The sequence below is a fragment of the Mangifera indica genome, chromosome 1 (genome assembly GCF_011075055.1).
Source record: "Mangifera indica cultivar Alphonso chromosome 1, CATAS_Mindica_2.1, whole genome shotgun sequence".
Lineage (NCBI taxonomy): Eukaryota > Viridiplantae > Streptophyta > Magnoliopsida > Sapindales > Anacardiaceae > Mangifera > Mangifera indica.
Genome location: NC_058137.1, coordinates 28,594,044 through 28,614,556, shown reverse-complemented (window position 1 = coordinate 28,614,556; position 20,513 = coordinate 28,594,044). Strand labels below are relative to the sequence as shown.

Sequence of the window (20,513 nt, the reverse complement as noted above, 5' to 3'; positions counted from 1 at the left end):
GTTCTTTCCCTGGAGAGAAGCCAGTTTTTGTTTCACTTCAGCTTCGGTACTTAGCTCTCTCCGTCTCCCCCGCCTTGGTCGACACGTTAACTATCTTCCAAGAATCCGTCTTTGACTCTCTCTTTGTCTCTTTCAGGCCCTTTTATTTATGTGTATACATAAACACAGACCAACGTAAGTCTTCAATCTTCACAATTATAATAATCCTCAAGCCTTCAAAACACACCTCTTTTCGCTATAAACCCACCAAAAAATGCTACTTTTTGATTCAGCAAAACACGTTTTGTTAACTTTCTTTACACACTCTTCTTCTGCACTCATGTATTCAGGTACTGATTTTCTTCTCAAACCCGTTTTCGTACGCGGGTTCTCCGCTTCATTGCACTTAGTTTTGTTACTTGTGTTATTTCTCTCGTGGGTTTGGAAGAAACTGCGAGTAAGTGTTAGTCGTAGTAGTGTGGAGTCGAAGGAGAGGCTTAAGAACAGAGGGGTTTTGTGGTATAAGCTGACTTTTGTTTGTTGTCTAGGTGTTTCAGTGTTTAATCTTGTGTTTTGTTTGTTGAGTTACTTCTATTGGTATAGAAATGGTTGGTCAGATGAAAAACTGGTGACCCTTTTTGATTTTGTGCTTAGAACATTGGGTTGGGGTGCGATTTCTGTTTATTTGCATACCCATTTTTTAAATACAGCTGAACAAAAGTTCCCCTTGTTGTTGAGAGTTTGGTGGGGTTCTTACATGTCTGTCTCCTGTTATTGTCTTGTTATTGACATCGTTCTTTGCAAAAACCATGTGTCTTTACCAATTCAGTATTTGGTTTCTGATGTTGTGTCTGTTATCGGTGGGTTTTTTTTCTGTTATTTGGGGTTTGTAAAGAGACGTGAGGGTGAAGATACCCTCCTGCAAGAACCCCTTTTGAATGGTAATTCAAATGTAAGTGATGATGTAGGGTCAAGTATCAAGTCCAAAGGGGCTGATAATGTGACCCCTTATTCAAATGCTGGTCTGTTTTGTCTTTTTACTTTCTCTTGGATGGGTTCTCTGATTGCTGTTGGCAATAAGAAAACATTAGACCTTGAGGACGTCCCTCAGTTAGATAACGCCGATAGTGTAGTTGGGGCCTTCCCAATTTTCAGAAGTAAGCTTCAGGCAGAGGGTTGTGTGGGTAGTGGAGTTACCACTCTAAAACTGGTGAAGGCATTGGTCTGGTCAGCGTGGAAGGAAATTCTGATAACAGGTTTACTTGCTCTTTTATACACAATCGCCTCATATGTTGGCCCATATCTCATCGACACTTTTGTGCAATACCTCAATGGGAAGCGGGAATTTGAAAATGAGGGGTTTGTTTTGGTTTCTGTTTTCTTTTTCGCAAAACTTGTGGAATGCCTTTCCCGGAGGAACTGGTTCTTTCGGTTGCAGCAGGTTGGAATTCGGATCCGAGCAGTACTTGTTGCAATGGTGTACAACAAAGGTTTGACACTTTCATGTCAATCGAAGCAGGGACACAGCAGCGGGGAAATTATTAATTTCATGACTGTTGACGCTGAGAGAGTTGGTGACTTCAGTTGGTACATGCATGATCTCTGGATCGTGCTTGTGCAGGTTGCTTTGGCGCTGGTGATCTTGTATAAAAATCTTGGGCTTGCATCGATTGCAACTCTGTTGGCAACAATAATTGTTATGCTGGCGAATTTTCCTTTGGGGAGATTGCAAGAGAAGTTCCAAGACAAGTTGATGGAATCTAAAGATAAAAGAATGAAGACAACTTCTGAGATTCTAAGGAACATGAGAATTCTTAAACTACAGGGATGGGAGATGAAGTTTTTGTCTAAGATTGTTGAGCTCCGAAAAAGTGAGGCTGGATGGTTGAAAAAATATGTTTACACTTCAGCAATGACAAGTTTTGTCTTCTGGGGTGCTCCAACTTTTGTGTCTGTGGCCACTTTTGGCGCTTGTACGCTCTTAGGTATCCCGCTTGAGTCGGGCAAGATCTTATCTGCACTTGCAACTTTCAGGATTCTTCAAGAGCCAATCTACAATCTTCCTGACACAATTTCAATGATCATTCAGACTAAGGTTTCGCTTGATAGAATTGCATCTTTTTTATGTCTTGATGACCTGCAGACTGATGTTATAGAGGTGCAACCAAGAGGTAGTTCTGATACAGCAATAGACATAGTTGATGCGAACTTCTCCTGGGATATTTCTTCCCCAAACCAAACTCTGAGAGATATCAACTTGAAAGTGTTCCATGGCATGAGGGTTGCAGTTTGTGGAACTGTTGGGTCGGGTAAATCAAGCTTACTTTCATGTATCTTGGGAGAAGTACCCAAGATATCTGGTAATCTTAAGCTGTGTGGTACAAAGGCTTATGTTGCTCAGTCCCCGTGGATACAGAGTGGCAAGATCGAAGACAACATTTTGTTTGGTAAGGAAATGGACAGAGAAAGGTATGACAGAGTTCTTGAAGCATGTTCTCTGAAGAAGGACTTGGAGATCCTCTCGTTTGGTGATCAGACTGTTATTGGTGAGAGGGGAATCAATTTGAGTGGAGGACAGAAGCAAAGAATACAGATTGCACGTGCTCTGTACCAGGATGCTGATATCTATTTGTTTGACGATCCTTTTAGTGCAGTGGATGCACATACAGGATCTCACCTCTTTAAGGTTACATCCGTTTCTATCATAATGCTTTACTTCTTGTTGAATTTAGGTTTATTCAACTGATATGTTCATAAATATGTCTCTATACAATAGATGAGTACTTTGCATGCACTGTGGTAATTAGATTGCAAAGTAAAACCATTGCCCTTCGACTTTTATTTACTTATTAATTATTATTTTTAATTTTCTGCTTTAAGGACATATTTAATGGAATTGGTACTTATTCTTCTGTGCAGGAAGTATTGCTGGGTGCATTGAATTCAAAAACGGTGGTTTATGTTACTCATCAAGTGGAGTTCTTACCTGCTGCTGATCTAATCTTGGTGAGCAATTTGTATTACTCTTCTTTTCTAATGGAGTCCATGGCTTCATTTTGATAACACATTAAATCTATTCAAGCTTGTTTTGTTAGGTGATGAAGGATGGAAAGATCACACAAGCTGGAAAGTACACTGAAATTCTTAATTCAGGAACTGATTTCATGGAACTTGTGGGTGCACATAAGCAAGCTTTGTCAGCTCTTGATTCCATAGAGGACGGGCCTGTTTCTGAAAAAATAAGTACTAGCAAAGAAAGTTGTAGCGCAAGTAGTAATGGTGGTGTTGCTAAGAATGAAAAACATCAAGATGTTCAGAATGATAAAGCAAATGATGTAGCAGAGGCAAAAGGGCAGCTTGTGCAAGAAGAAGAGAGAGAGAAAGGTAGAGTTGGATTTTCAGTGTACTGGAAGTATATCACTACCGCTTATGGAGGAGCCCTTGTGCCATTTATATTGTTGGCACAAATTCTCTTTCAGATACTTCAAATTGGCAGCAATTATTGGATGGCTTGGGCAACTCCTGTGTCTGAGGATGCGAAATCACCTGTTGGGGGCTCTACGCTTATAATTGTGTATGTTGCTTTGTCTGTTGGTAGTTCCTTTTGCATCCTTGGCAGAGCAACACTTCTTGTAACAGCTGGATACAAAACAGCCAGTATTCTCTTTAATAAAATGCATCTTTGCATTTTCCATGCCCCCATGTCCTTCTTTGATGCGACCCCAAGTGGACGAATTATAAACAGAGTAAGTGTACATATATATCTTTCTCTGTGATATCAAGTGATTGAACATTGGCGGAATTGTATTTAATATTATCTTCTCTGGTTGGAACAGATTAACATTTTTCTGTCTTTTCTTAAGTCTGTGAATGTCGACATTATACCAGATATTGAATATTCTTCTTTTTTGTGCTTTTTATTGTATAGGCTTCTACTGATCAAAGTGCATTGGATATGAACATTCCCTATCAAGTTGGGGCTTTTGCATTCTCAATGATCCAGCTTTTAGGAATCATTATTGTGATGTCTCAGGTTGCATGGCAGGTTTTTCTTGTTTTTATCCCTGTGATTGCCACCAGCATTTGGTATCAGGTAATCCTTTTGCTCTTGGCAATCCTTCTAAAGTTATGCCAAATTATGGCTTCAGATCAAGTCTCCCTTACAATCTTGACTATTACGGCATGATTTTTTGTATAGGCTTTTGTTTTATTTTGCTTTTCTCTGAGAATTGTTGATGTTCTAGATTATGCATCTGCCTATAATTGCTTGTAAAACATAGTCCATTACAGAATTTCCATGGAAGTTTCACAGAAGAATTAATATAATGTGATTATGTTAAGTCCATTCAGTGGCATATTTTACCATTTTCTGATGGGCGATTTCTGACAGTGATATAATTTTGCAGCAATATTACATACCTTCGGCACGAGAACTTTCACGGTTAGTTGGAGTATCCAAAGCCCCAGTGATACAGCATTTTGCTGAAACAATTTCAGGATCAACAACTATCAGGAGCTTTGATCAAGAAACAAGGTTCCGAGACACAAATATGAAGCTGAATGATGCATATTCACGGCCGAAATTCCATATAGCTGGTGCAATGGAATGGCTATGCTTTCGCCTGGATATGTTGTCTTCTATAACATTTGCCTTTTCTTTGATTTTCCTAATTTCTATCCCAAAAGGTTTAATTGATCCAGGTAATTGATTCAGCTATCTTATTGCTAATCTATTTGGTTATTGTCAGTAAATCTTGGAGAAGATATTAAAGGAACATTTTTTTTGTTATTTTATTTTTAAAGCAATTGCCGGCTTAGCTGTGACATATGGGCTCAATCTAAACACGCTACAAGCTTGGGTCATATGGAATCTTTGCAATCTTGAGAACAAGATTATTTCAGTTGAGAGAATACTTCAATACACTTGTATTCCTAGTGAGCCACCTCTTGTATTAGAAGAAAATCGGCCCAAACGTTCTTGGCCGTCACATGGAGAAGTTGACATCTGTGGTCTACAGGTAACTCTACTGGTTTTATTCTTCCAGTCTCTCATTCCTCTGTGACATGCATACTAATGATTATGGTTTGGGTGTAGGTTCGCTATGCCCCACAAATGCCTCTTGTGTTGCGAGGTCTCACTTGCACTTTTCCGGGAGGGATGAAAACTGGAATTGTAGGGAGAACTGGAAGTGGTAAATCTACTCTCATTCAAACACTTTTCCGAATTGTTGAGCCTGCAGCTGGTCAGATTATGATAGATGGCATCAATATCTTATCCATTGGACTGCATGATTTGCGGTCAAGACTAAGTATCATTCCTCAGGATCCAACCATGTTTGAAGGGACTGTTCGAAGCAATTTGGACCCCCTTGAAGAATACACAGACGAGGAAATTTGGGAGGTGGGTTGGTTTTAATTTGATTGTAGAATGAAATTTATACGCAGTAATTAAAATGGGATGCTAACATTTGTAAAAATGGTTTTAGGCTCTGGATAAGTCCCAACTTGGAGATGAAGTTAGAAAGAAGGAAGAGAAACTAGATTCCAAAGGTCTGTCTCCTCTTCTTCCTGTTCTGTGATTTGTAAATTTTTCGAACTTAATTAAGGCACACATATTTCATTGTTTATGGTTAAATGGTTTTTGTAGTTACTGAGAATGGAGAAAATTGGAGTATGGGTCAGAGGCAGTTGGTGTGTCTTGGACGTGTGCTACTAAAGAAAAGTAAGGTCTTGGTGCTTGATGAAGCTACTGCATCTGTTGACACCGCTACAGATAATCTGATTCAACAAACTCTCCGGCAGCACTTTTCAGACTGCACAGTCATAACAATTGCTCATCGCATAACTTCTGTTATTGATAGCGATATGGTTCTACTTCTAAATAATGGTTAGTATGGTCGCTGAATTTAATTTACCAATAGATTTGTTAGTTTGACATATTCTTGATTTTGCATTACATCTCTGTGTAGGACTTATTGAGGAATATGATTCTCCGTCAAAGTTGCTAGAAAATAAGTCATCGTCTTTTGCACAGCTCGTTGCAGAGTACAGTGTGAGATCCAATTCCAGTTTTGAGAAGTAACAGGAATTTGAAGGTGAAACCTTTATAAAACACAGTTCAGATGAGTTTCTTTATGATGACAAAAACAGTTACTGTGTAAATTTTTATTATGTTGTACCAACAAAAAGCCAGAGATCTTGAAGATCCGGTTAGAAGTTGTTAGTGTAATCTTAGTGATGCTTTATTGCAGATTATGTACACTAGTAAACTTTTGATCTCAATAATCTACTTGAATGCAAATCAGAGTTTTTCACATTTCAGTTTCTGTTGTGTGCATGGTGCTTGATGTTTAAAATCTGTGTTTATGGTAATACTTATATTAGAATTTGACAAAGCCTTGGTAAAACCACATGGCCAAAGGACTATGTCCCACCCAAGATATACTGTAATGTCAAGTGTCCCCTTTTTATCTATGATAACACCAAATGCCCACCCATCAGCAGTTAAAATTAATGGAACCCTAATTCCTTGAAATTTTATCTCATTTTGTCCTCCTAAATTTTAAAAACTAAAAATTTCCCCAAGCTTAAGTTTTAAAAAATAGAAGTTTCATCCTAAGGTTTCGTTTTGAATTCTTCGGCGTCATCTCCGGCTCTATTGTCGGTGGCCTCTCTCTCCTGAAGCATCCTCTCCCTCCGGCGGTCTCTTTTCTCTTATTTGGATGCCTGATTGACATCGGAAGAGCGGTGGAAAACGAAGAACTTCGTTGAGAAAGATGAAATTCTTCATCTGGGAAGACGATCTTCTTCCCAGAAGAAGACCTCTGGGAAGATGACCATCTTCCTAGACGAAGATTGGACGTTCAACGTCGATCAGGTGTCTAAATAGGAGAAAAGAGACTATCGGAGGGAAATGATGCTTCGGGAGGGAGAGACCGCCGGCAATGGAGCCGGAGATGACGCCGGAGATTTCAAAACGAAACCCTAGGGTGAAATTGCTTTTTTTTAAAATTAGGCCGGGGAAAACTTTTAGTTTTTAAAGTTTAGGGGGGTAAAAAGAGATTATATTTTAGTTTATTTTTAATATTATAGAGAAAATGATGATTTTACCTTTACTGCCGTTAATTTTAACTGCTGATGAGTGAACATTTAGTGTTATCATAGATAAAAGGGGGACACTTGACATTGTAGTATACCTTGGGTGGGAAATAGTCCTTTGGCCAAACCACATCCCAAAAGGTAATTATTGAGATTGAAACGGAGAGTCCAAAATCATATAAATTCTATACCAAAAGTCAACACTTTTCACTGTAGGATTTAAGTCACATATCTTATATTTGGGATCGCAATAGAATTGAACAGTAGTGACAGTAGTGATACATATGAAGATTATGTGTTGAAATAACATATTATCATAGGTTGAATGTTCATGTATCCATTTCCAGATTATGATGTTACAGTAAATTTCCCACTGTCTTTTCTCTGGAAACTGAAGTATTACATGAAACAATTCAATGAGTACTTAATATAAACAATTGTAAAGTGGTTTGTGTGTCGCCATGATAATTTTTCAAAGCTTTCGACACCCGAAATAAAATCTAATAGATTTCAGGGTCCCACTTGTATTTAGGAGATAGCAGAAAAGGAGTAATTCGGCTATGCTTGTTGGAATTCTATTAAAATGGAAAAGGAAACTGATATAGAATACGTTATTAATGAATTAATCAAATATAAGGTGAGTAGACAAAAATATAGCATTAAAATTCTATGTAATTTTAAATTAAAAAAACTTTCCAGTCACATATGGGCCTGTACTGATCAAACGATAGATCAACACTCGGGCAACTGTTCAATTTATATCAGCATTTACAAAATCCTGTTTGCGTAATTACCAAATAAATAGGAATATTAAAAGTAAAATGTAAAATATAAACTCAAAATAAGGTTAAAAATGTAAATTCATATATTCTCTATCCGAAGATTTATGAGTATTGGAGCTACTGAAAGCTGTTGCAGATTGCCGCCACTGGGTTAATGCCACGTTGAATTAATGCCAAAAGTAGTTGGAGAGTTTGACTTAAAAAAGAAAGATATCTGTTTACGAACAACAAGAAATTTGTGTTAACTTTAGTTGAAATATTTTGAGTCTTAATCTCTGTTTGTTTTTCAGATTTGTCCTCAGTTCTATCACCCGAAGTTCCAATGCTGTAGCCATCACTGATACAGAAACAAGAAAGTAAATTTTATATTAATTCTATAAAGATATAAAAAGACATATCATCTTTGCTAAATCTTATGAGGAAGTAAGATGTGGGGATTGTTGTGCCATACTCTAGTTCCAGGCCTCCTATCCTTGTTCTTGCATTTCCAATAGGTTCTTTCATCCTCTTTGAACTCTATTTCTCCATCAGTGCCAGTTTTCTCCCCGCAACAGAGCCATGCCTTACTCCAATTCAAGAACACCATTTCAATTTCACAATTCAGCTTCTAGTCACTGTCATGAATATTCTTATCCTAAGACCAACTCCTGGAAAAACGGTAGTGATTGTTGCTCCTGGAATGGGGTCACTTGTGATAGCGTTGGTGGTAATGTCATTGGCCTTGACCTAAGTTCTAGCTGGCTGATTGCCTCTATCTTCGACAATAGCAGCCTTTTCCTCCTTCACAATCATCAGAAGCTCAACCCAGCTTGTAATGATTTCCGTGAATCGAACATCTCAGCGAAGTTTGGTGAGTTCATAGAATTGAGACATCTTGATCTTTCTTCATCCTATTTCTCTGGCCAAGTTCCTGCTGAAATTTTCCACCTATCTAAACTTGTTACAATTGACCTTTCTTCCAAGGATTTCTCTGGAGTATTACTAGAACTGCACCAAGGTGATCTCAACCAAAGATGTAAATATGTCTTCTGTTGCACTTCTTTGGCAAACCTGTCTTCTTTTTCTTTGATATCTTACTCTTAGAAACGGTTTTTTGCATGGGGATTTTCCAAATGATCTTTTCCGCCTTCCATTCCTCCAGTACCTAAGTTTATCTGCAAATGTTTTGTTAGGTAATTTACCAATCTCTAACTGGAGTAGTCCCCCAGGTTTTTGGATCTCTCAGACACAAGTTTCTTAGGAATATTGCCTGAAACAATCGATAATCTTTTGTTCTTGAATGAGCTAGATCTTTTGGGCTGCAGAATTGAAGGGTTAATTCCAGCATCACTTGGGAACCTCACACTTCTCACTGTTTTGGACTTGTCTTTCAATCATTTTACTGGTCAAGTCCCAGAATCTCTATCTAACTTGGGGGGACTCACAAATTTATCTTTGGCAAATAATTTTTTTTTGGGGCCAATTCCAGATGTTTTTGGCAACCTCAGCAAATTAATTGATCTAGATCTTTCATCCAATAATTTCAGTGGTCCGTTGCCATCATCAGCATTCAACCTCCCAAGTCTTTCTGTTTTAGACATTTCTAAAAACCAACTTGAGGGTTAAATTCCCGTTCAGGTTAGTGGGCTTTTAAATCTTACTGAAATACAATTGTATGATAATTATTTGAATGGTGGAATACCAACTTGGTTGTTTACCCTACCGTCTTTGAATATGTCAGATCTTAGCGAAAACAAACTCAAGGGTCCTATTGATGAGTTCCAACAGTTTGCACCATTGCAATTTATTTCTTTGGCGGGCAATGAGATTCGGGGTTCAGTTCCAAAAGCCATGTTTGAACTTTTGAACCTCTCTTTTCTTGACCTTTCAATAAACAACTTGAGTGGCATTCTGATGTCAGAAATGTTTCAAAGACTTGAAAAAATACAAGTAATTGTACTTTCATATAATAGCCTACTAGAATTAGCCTGCAATACTCACAACTTCACCTTGCCCAACCTTTTCTTTTTCAGTTTCTCTCATTGCAGCTTAACTGATTTCCTACTTTCTTAAAGAATTCGAGGAATCTGCAATATTTAGATGTTTCTAGCAACAGAATTTCAAGACAAATCACCAGACATGAAACAGAATTTTGGAGCAAATTGTACTTCCTAAGTCTCTCTCACAATTCCTTTGCAAGTTTTGAGCAAAATCCATCCATGATGAGCCTACAATTTCTTGACCTTCAATCAAACTTGCTTCAAGGGCCACTCCTATTTGTACCACCTTCCATGATTTTTCTTTCAGCTGCAAACAATAAATTCTCTGGACTGATCCCTTCATGGTTTTGTAGCTTAACATCTATTACATATCTGGACCTGTTTAATAATAGCTTGAGTGGACCAATCACCCAATGCTTAGGAAATTTAGGTGAGCTATGGCTCTTGAATTTGGGAACGAATAACTTCAGTGGTAGTATCCCTCAAATATTCAATTCAACAGGCTACATCAGATATATTAACCTTAATGGTAATAAGTTGGAGGGACCATTGCCCCCTTTGGCTAATTGCTTGAGGTTGGAAGTGTTTGATGCCGGAAATAACATGATTGATGACAAATTTCTTGAATGAATAGGAAGTCTTCAATATTTGCAAGTAGTTGTTTTGAGATGTAATAGACTTTATGGTCCCATTGCCGACCTTGATACAAATTCCGCCTTCTCTAAGTTGCAAATGCTTAACCTTTCTTACAATCAGTTCACTGGAAAGCTGCCAACAAGATATCTTGAAAATTTTAAAGCTATGATGGAAGGGGATAAAAATAATGCTGGACTAAGTTATTTGGAGTCAAATTTTCATTCATATTATTCTATTGTTTTCACACTGAAAAGAGTTTACCTAGACATGGAGAAAATTTTAATCAGTTTCATAGCTTTGGATTTGTCAAGCAACCAATTTCAAGGACCAATTCCCAAAGCCATTGGAAAACTTGATTCACTTGTAGTCCTCAATGTTTCTCACAATAACCTGATAGATTATGTTCTATCATTAATTGGAAATTTAACACAACTTGAATCATTAGACTCCGTTTTCAATAGACTTTCAAGACAAATTCCTAATCAATTGGCGAATCTATCATTTTTTTCAGTATTAAACCTTTCTTACAACCAATTTGTGAGATCAATACTTGAAGGAAGTCAATTCAAAACATTTTCAAATGACTCCTTCATTGGAAACCTTGGGTTTTGTGGTCTGCCATTATCAGAGTTGTGGTAATGATGGGTTAACATCACCAACAACAGAAGATAATGCATTGAGGTTGTTTGATTGGAAAATTGCTTTGATGGGTTATGGATGTGGGTTGGTGTTAGGCATTTCCGTGGGATATATTGTATTCACAACAAGAAAACCACGATGATCTGTACACAGATGGTTGAACAACACCAAACAGTGACTGTGAGAAGGTTGAAGAGAAGATTCAAGGGTCGAAGAAATTAGTATGTTCAAGTGGATCGATTGTACTAGTTTTCACTGATCTATTGTAACAGAATGTCCGGTTTCTTGAAATGCAGGAGAAGTAGCATGTATCAAAGTATTACTATTGTGAGCTACAATTTTCTCTTTTCAGAGGAAGCTTATATTCATCTCATCACCTTCACAATTCATATACACAAACATCTCTAATCACTGAAAAGGGCAGGAAGTATAGTTATTGACTGAAAATTCATCTTACTGTTTGCAAATCTATCAAATATCAAATATATATATTCTAGTTTTCTAGAAAAAAAACATCCAAGAAAGTGAGTTCCAGCTATAAAGGTCCCTTTTTTCTCTTCCTATGATGACTTACCGTAATCCAAGTGAAAGAAATAGAATAATGCTTTTAAAAGTATAATTTTTCTTCATATGAAACAATCTTCATATTAATATATAAGAATTAATGGGAGCATTGGAAAGTAGGCACAATGTCTCTTAGTCGATAGACCAAGTTTTGGTGCTTATTGAACTATTTAAACGATCAATCAGTCCGCTAACCCTTCCTCACTGCATAAGCTAAAATATAGTATAATTGTAAAAAGTTTGCCCATCAAATGTTTAATGTACATGTTGTTTGGACCTTTCCTAAAACAATTTAACAAGAGCAAGGAGCATAACCTATTGAGTCAACATTATTTATATTATCCTTCAGCTGTACGTTACCTGCTAGTTTTCAAGGTAAAACTCAATTTCCATAGATAATTTTGATTCGGTCAGGAAAAATGTCAAAATTTGTCCTAGGTGTGACTCACAAATTATATTCATAAACATCTACAATTCAGGAAAAACAGAATGCATAAAGCGTAGTAGTATGTTTTGATACTGTAGCGTCTATGAATTTGGTAAAATATGAATATTGTGTGCATATTCCATGTATCATGTGATCACATTATTCAAATGAGTTACTTTATACCTGACAATGTATTTTGTCTTTTTATAGGTGTAACATCTTATTGTAGAGCACAATTTCTTGTTGGACAGGGGTCATCTTTTTGTTCATGTGTGCTGGATGTCTGGATGGGTGAACCTAGAGAGTTTACTTTTGTCATTTTTCTTTATCCTGGTTACTAGGTTCTATAATTTTGGTCTGCTCTTTGATTATTTTCTCACAAATTATTATAAATTATCTTATCAAACAGATTGTGAGACACAACTGCTGTCTGGTTCTTGAAGGGTCTTTGTCAAATCCATAGACTAGAGGGATTCCAGCAACGAACAGTTCGAGGAGAGCTTGAACTTATCTAAGCTGGAAGCTGAGAAACCAAAGGGAACTTGGTTTGAGTGTTTCAGATCCTTAAATAGGTGATAGTAGAAGTGCATGTGAATAAATGATTTGAACAAGCTATGTGTGAGCTTTCTATTTCTTAACTTATTCTTGTAACAGACCTTACTTTGATTTTATAGTGGATTTGAGTTATTTGGACAAGGTCCCATAGTTGTAGGCTATCTTTATAGATGATCCATGTAAAAATTGTTGTCTCCTTTACATTTCTGTTTTAGTTTATTTTTGTTGATTGTTTGTCTGTTGAATCTTCAAAGCTTTCAACAATTCAATCCTATAGTGAAATTTCAGATACCACCTTGATTAAATTATATACCAGAGATATTACAACCAAAAAATGTGACAATAAGAGCAATACAGTGATTTCCAGCTTCTTCTCTACTTCATAAATTTAACAACCAGTGAGGCAGTGGAGAAAAATACTTGTTGAATAATGGTAGCCTCGGTCATGCACTACCTATTGACTTTAATTGAGTGGTTCTTACCAATGGATGACTAAGACTTGGTTTTGTAACGAGTGCAGTGAATGAAGCTCAGAAGGTTGAATTGTGCTATTTTTCAATGGTAGAAAAAGAATTTTGTCTTTTTTTCTTTGATTAGCTGTGTTTGGTTTAATCTATTGTCAAAAACTCATAACTTTGATCTCCATTTTTCAGATTTCAGAGTCTGATTGGCTGGGATAGTAGCATCCGTGAGGCAGCATGAGATGCTAACAGAAGTAATCTTTAAACTTGAATATAGTAGTTGAAAATTTAAATGTTTCTACTGTTCGAATAATCAAATATTCAAAGTTCCTGCAATGTACTCTAATTAAGTAGTCAAAATTCCTGATGTTTGAAGCATTTCAGTTTATAGAAGTGACTGATATTTCTGCACACCTTACATTGTTATGGAGCTTACTCTTATCTTTACTTTGAATTCCCTGCCCTGTGATAATATATGAACACGAGAATGGAAATGTAATACAAAACTAATAGACCAAGACTTGATCAGGGTGGTTGTACTGGTCCATCATCACTTGGAAGCTTGAATGCTCTTGAATTTTTAGACCTCCCTTCCAATAAGCTTGATGGAAAAATTCCATGGCAGTTGGTAAATTTGAATTTTGATACCTTCCCAAATATTTCATAAGCTGGAAACTTGGGGTTGCGTGGATTTCCTCTTTCAAAAAATGCAGTGGTGATGGAACACTACAACCACCCTGAATATTAGAAGAAGATGAAAAGTCTTGAAGACAGTAAATGGAGACAGAGACATGTTTGATTCCAAGACAGGAGACCAAGACTTCATACCAGCTAACTAAATTACACTAAATGTTTGTGCAGAAATTGTCTCAACTCATGCCTCTTGGCTCTTGGAGATGACAATTACGCGATAGAAAAATACTAGAAACTAACAGCTACCTAATTAATAAGCTCTTCCTATTTCTTCACTGCATGCTTTTTATATTTATGATGGCCAGATTTTCCACATTACATATAACCTCCATCAGCAAGGTTTATGAAATTTCTGCTATGGTGTTCTATAGCAAATTATTTTTTGCCTCTAACAGTCAGTGTTAAATGCAGAAAATAATTTTAAGTTTAACCGATTACCTTCAAAATCTTAAGTTCATAAATATTTGCAGTTACAGGATCTTGATCTTTGACTCTAAATGAATAGAAACAAGGGAAATATAGAAAAAAAATGTATGAGATGAGAAATGTCTAATGTATTTCAAGGAATAATGATAAACCATACATATTTCAACCTTATCATATCGTTGCCGATCTATGTCTCTTTGGCAATATCTGTGATCAATTGGACTTTCACTTTTGCTTGTGACTTACTGTTCACTTAAGATATCTCAAGCACTACAAGAGTGCTTTTCTTCATAAGACAAATTAGATGAATTGAGAAGGGAAAATAAGGAGAACAGATTCACAGTTTATTTTAAACTCACTACTTGTGCAAACTACTCCGCTGTTGTGCCATAAAACTAACCTTTGACATTATCGAATTCATTTAGTGAGACCAAGACTTTGTGCCTATAAAATTATTGAAAAAGACTGATAAGGCCATTAATTGTTACTATTTTGATTTATAATTCCCTTGTGTTATGTGGAAATTTGATTTAATCTAATGGAATTACTTATCTTTTTGCATTTAGGAAGCTTTGAGCAATTTTGGAATAAATAGGGCCAAAAAGAGGAAAAACTGCAGCAAATATATTAAACTGGAAATTTCGTAATGCAGACTAGGCGTGGGCACGTGAAAGATGAGAGCAGAATCCGGAAAGCAGATCTGAATGTCCAGATCTGTTACAAGAGTCCATAAAAAATTAAGATTTGCTTCCAAGGAAAGGGATAATCACCAGCTGGAAAAGAGGATTAATTGAGCTAGATAAGGAAGGAGATTTTAGGAAGAAGGATATATATTAAAGATACATATCTTTTCCTTTCTTTTTGGGAAGATATGTATCACTTTGCTTGATTGGATTAGGATTCAATTTCCAGATTTTTAGTAGGAAGATAATATATATATATATATATATTCTTATTTTTTTATTGGAGAATTATCAACCATTGTACTTAGAGAATTAGAGAGAAAAACATGGTCTACAGTGGCTGAATAATTTATCTTGGTTGAAGGGATCTGAAACCATGGAACTACAATGATTGTGAGATTTATTTTTGTTCTTTAATGCATCTTTTAATTATTTGAGTATTGGTTATCTTTCTGAATTATTTTTCATGATTGTGTTGGTTGATTTCTAAAGTGCGCAATTAGTTTATCAATTAATATAATCTATTGCTAGTTTAGGTGCTGAATCCGTAATTGTTCAATCCACCTAATCGAAGTGGCAACTAGGTTTATCGTTTGCTGCGTCAGAAACTTTAATCCTAGGAAAATAATCAACTAGATTAAATGCAATGTCGTACGTTTGTGTTGTCTTGCTTCGTTGGTCTTTCTGATTCATAATGCTATTGTTTAATTAAATTCGAGATCGTATCCGAATTATTAATCAATAAGGGTTAATTGGAATACATGTTTTTGGTTAACTAATAGTAAGGAATGACAGGTTAATTCAATACCACAACGAATATTCAATTAATTAATTTGATATTTTTGGTTTCGATGATCAATCGTAGTTCCATTGGTGGATGTGACCGAAGACCAAGGTTTGTTAAATCAATTTATTCCTTTTAGATTACTTTTCTGAATTTTTATTTATTGTTTTCCATTATAATTTGCATTCAGTTCAAAACCCCCTTTTTATTTCTTTGTTTCGATTATTTGTAACGACGTACTAATCAAGGCTCTTCGAGGGATCGATCCCTACTTTCCTTTACTACATTTTTATTACAGGAATTTAGGATTTAATTTGGGTGTCAACGACAGCACGTACCAAAGACCTGTACACCAATCCTCACGCTCAACTTTCTTATTCTTTTTCAAGAAAATTTAATCCTTCTATGAGCAAATTCTGTTTATATTGATTCTGCTTACCACGTTCACAAGTTACTTTAACAAGCATCATTGTAACACCCCAGATTCTAACCTCACTTGAAAATGCAAAACTAATTTAATCTATGACTTCATTTTAAAAAAAAAAAATAATTCTATAGCATAACATATTCTTATTTTTGCCAAAATAATCCCCAAAAAGAAAATAATTAAACATAATCACACCTTATAAATAATCCACAATTACAATATTCATAAACAATAAAATCTAGACATCTAAACTCTTCAATCTCCCAACTCAGCTTGAGTTCATTTTATTCCACCCCTCCTAGCTAATCTAGAAAACTTATTCTACAAAATAAAGGAGACGAGGAGTGAGCCGTTAACTCGATAAATAAAAACAAACATAATACATAACTTTTTAATAAATAAACATCATAAAACGTCTTTATTTTCAAAATAATTAGTCAAAATAAATAAAAAAAACCCTTAATATTCCTTAACTATAACGGAACTAAAACATTTCCACAAATTTTAAGAAAAAAAAAAAACAATATAAACAAGTTCATATTCATTATCCTAAGGAGAAACAAACATAAATATTTTATATCAATCATAAGGGATAATCTTAAAATAGTTCATAAACATTACTCATAAAAAAACATAAAATTTGTACTTAGCCTTTGTCACATAGTGTCACCTACATTCGTGGTGACTTGGTTCGATTCTTATTCATATTAATCATAAGTCCGCAGACTTTTCATAATTCATATTGGTCTGCAGACCCTTCATCGTATTCATATTCGTAATAGGTCCGCAGACCTTTCATCGTTTTCATAATTGGTCCGCAGACCCTTCATTGAGTTCATATTTATAATTGGTCCGCAAACCTTTCATCATTCAACATATGTCCTTGGATGTTTTATGATCCGGTTATATTTATCGATCCATAAATCCTATGGACATTTGGCAAAATAATCTTATAAAACTTGTTTTTCTAACAAATCTTTATCTTTGAAAAATAGCATAAAATCTTTATTCAAGGAATTCATTCAAATATTTTTATCTTAACAACAGTATAATATAACATAAGTTTTCTTCTATAGAAAAATATCAAAATGCTTTTTAAAAGTAATTTAGATAACAAGATCATATACTTCTAAAACAAAACCATAATGTAACTTATCAATCTTAGTAAAAAGAATTTTATAACATAAATAATCATATAAACATTTTTCATATAGAACAAAAATCATTACATATTATATAAGCTTTTACTTACCTCAATACTTTCTAACTATGTCTTTAATCAACCAACGAGATACCAATATCTTCACGTTGTCCTAGCAATCATAATTCAAACTTAATACTATCAGATCTTAATCTTAGAAGTATCCATTAATAATCTATAAACCTTACAAATCATCACCCTAGTGTTAAATCATACTAAACTCCATTAAAACCAACTGTGCATATACAAACTTCTTACTGGACAGTTATGATTACAAGATTTTTAATAAATTACTCACTCATGGTAAATTCACAAAATTCGGACAAATTAAAGTAGACATGTAGTAAAATATTGACAAAAAGTTTCAAATGAAACAAAGTTAAATTTCGTTTTCAAAACGTTCAATAAAGAGAGCACATCAACCCTGTCAAAGAAACCAGATCTTTACTGGACAGCCCTTATTTCTTGATTTTTAAAAATTTCTATAGGCATTGAAACTTTATGAAATTTGGGCATGTATGAATAGGCATATAATACAATTTGCAGAAAAATTTTCAGATAAAATTGAGTTCAAATACTTTGTCAAAATGTTCAAGAAATCCAGATCATCAAATTGCCAGAATACAGATTGTTTTTTCTATTGAACAGTCATTGCTATAAGATTTTTAATAAATTCTGTAATTATAAAAAATTCACGAAAATTTGATATAATTGAAAACACATGTTATAAAATTTCCAGAAACTTTTTCGATTGCAAATAAAATAAATTTCTTCATCAAAACATTTAATAAAGATAAAATAACAAACTGTCCAGAATTTTTAGTTTCTAATATGCACAAACACAATTATTGACCTAACTATGATGCTAACATAATTTAAATCTAAATTTAACTAAACTAAATAAAATAAAATTGAAAGATTAAACTTACTCAAATCTCCAACCCTTTTTGTTGATCCAAATAACTTTACACCTCTCCATTTTTCAATTGCCAAGTATAAAAATAAAAACTAATATTGTTGATTTACTTATGAGGTCTAAACTTTTAGAGAAATAATTTTATAGCCAATAAAAATCTATTCAAAGGGATAAAAACTATTTCAATTAAAATCAATCAATATCTTCTTATCTCTCAATCAATCCAATCATATCCCTTCTTTCTATTTTAAAAAAAAATCCATCAAATCCTAAAATCCTTATTTATAATCCTCCAACACATAATTTCCTTAATTTTTGCTTTGCAACCATATCTATTTAATTTTAATATCTCTTAATATCTTCTTTATCAAAAAGTATACTTGTTTTCTTTTTCCCTTTATACAAAAACTGTATATTACAATCATATTCACAAAAGAGAAAAGAAAAGGCCTTCTAAAGGCAAAGTATTTTCATTGGCCACATAAATACTCACCTTACCTTTAAACTTGAATTGTTCAAATCTTCAGATTTTTGAATAGTCAAGTATCGAAAATTCCTGTAATGTACTCTCAAATAATTTAGTTTGAAGCATTTCAGTTTTATATTGCAATTCCTGTACACCTCACATTGATATGGAGCCTACTCCTATTTCTGTTAGATTCGAATCCTTATCTTGCATAAGCAAATCAAAGCAGAATTCCCTTCTCTTGTAACAGAATGCCTTGTTTCATATAAATACAGTTTATCATTTTAATCATACATATTAATCATCAAAACTCCCCTTATATCAACATTACGCTTTCGCTTCAGCGTGTGGCTTATTCTTCAAATTAGAGTATCTCAATACGAACCACAAAATAGGGAGAAGAAAATACTTGGTTAGAAAGTGACTTCAAGCACTGCAAAGATTCTTTTCTTATATTAATGTGCGATTGGAAATTAATGTAGACAATATTAATGGAGTCGTCCATTCCAATCCTCACGGCATCAACCTAAGAAAAAAATATAATAATAATTTCTGTCAATTCTCTAAATGACACAGTATTTCTTGGTGCTTTACTTTTCCATCTTTGCAGTTAGTAGAGCTTTAAAAGATCAAATTTTCCCACTTGCATTTGTTACTATCAACTTGGCTTACAAGTTTATGGCTGACAAGACTCAAATCAGATCCGATTGATGTGGCAATATTTTCTATGTAAATAGGAAGACAATGTAGCGACATATTGTACTGACCCTCCATTACTCTTCTATTTATTTTCTGATTCTTGAGATTTCACAAGCAGAGAAAATGGGCTTTCTTACGATGTTTTCTCAACTTGTTTTCCTCCTATTATTATATGTCTACTCTCCAAGCTCTGCAACACTCTGTTCACATGAGCAGAGTTCTGCACTGCTCCAGTTTAAGCATCACTTGTCTTTCATGAATCTTTCTTCCTCCATTTATTGTGAGAATTATAAATTTGAATACTTGTTTGGAAATGAAATATCACCATATTGTGATGGAAGGTGTCCTTATCCAAAAACAATGTCTTGGAAAGAAGATACGGATTGCTGCTCTTGGGATGGTGTCACTTGTGATAATTCAAATGGTCATGTGATTGGCCTCAACCTTAGTTGTGGATGGCTTCATGGCAACATTCTTTCCAACAGCACCCTCTTCCTCCTTCCTCACCTGCAAAGGCTGAATCTGGCTTTCAATGATTTCAATAACTCCCAAATTTCTTCTCATTTCAGTCACTTTCCTCGCTTGACACACCTCAACCTCTCCAACTCAAACTTTGGTCTATGTACACGGAAACGGAAACGGAGAAACGTGGAAACACGGAAACAGAAACGTGGAAATGCATTTTTTAAAAAATGTAGGAAACGGAAACGTGGGGAAACTTATAAATATAAAAAATATAAGGGTTTTTTTTTATAAATACTTAATTTTTTATAATAAAAATACATAAACTTGTATAATATAAAAATAAATAATAAAAAAAATAAAGAGAAAAAATACTATAAAATAGAATTATAGAACTTATTATAAATTGTTCTTAAGCAAACGCATATAGATATTTAAGAAAAAAACAATAATACACACTAATTTATATGATATGTCAGAGAAGAAATGAGTAACACATCAAAAAGTAGAGAAGAGATGAATTCAATATAAGATTTAAAGACATTTTCAATTTGAAAATATAAAATATGTGTTTAATCGATTTCATGATTTTTCTTCTAAAATAAATGTGTTTCAAAATTTTTCAAAAATTTTGAA

General features: G+C 34.6%; 1 protein-coding gene across 1 annotated transcript; it reads left to right on the top strand.

Moving 5' to 3' along the window:
• LOC123209003 (ABC transporter C family member 3-like) lies at positions 1-6,300 on the top strand. Its single transcript, XM_044626710.1, has 10 exons — positions 1-2,665; positions 2,899-2,985; positions 3,075-3,725; positions 3,908-4,072; positions 4,386-4,680; positions 4,783-4,997; positions 5,075-5,380; positions 5,466-5,529; positions 5,627-5,866; positions 5,949-6,300. Exons 1-10 carry the CDS (start codon positions 254-256, stop codon positions 6,059-6,061), a joined length of 4,548 nt encoding a protein of 1,515 aa, XP_044482645.1. The 5' UTR covers positions 1-253; the 3' UTR covers positions 6,062-6,300.
• The last annotated feature ends 14,213 nt before the right edge of the window (positions 6,301-20,513 follow it).

What these genes read in the sequence shown, in the direction of transcription:
- LOC123209003 (XM_044626710.1), top strand. Translation starts at nt 254, where the DNA reads ATGCTACTTTTTGATTCAGCAAAACACGTTTTGTTAACTTTCTTTACA. An exon ending in CAGGATCTCACCTCTTTAAG is followed by an intron (nt 2,666 to 2,898) that starts GTTACATCCGTT and finishes TCTTCTGTGCAG; the next exon opens with GAAGTATTGCTGGGTGCATT. An exon ending in CTGCTGCTGATCTAATCTTG is followed by an intron (nt 2,986 to 3,074) that starts GTGAGCAATTTG and finishes TTGTTTTGTTAG; the next exon opens with GTGATGAAGGATGGAAAGAT.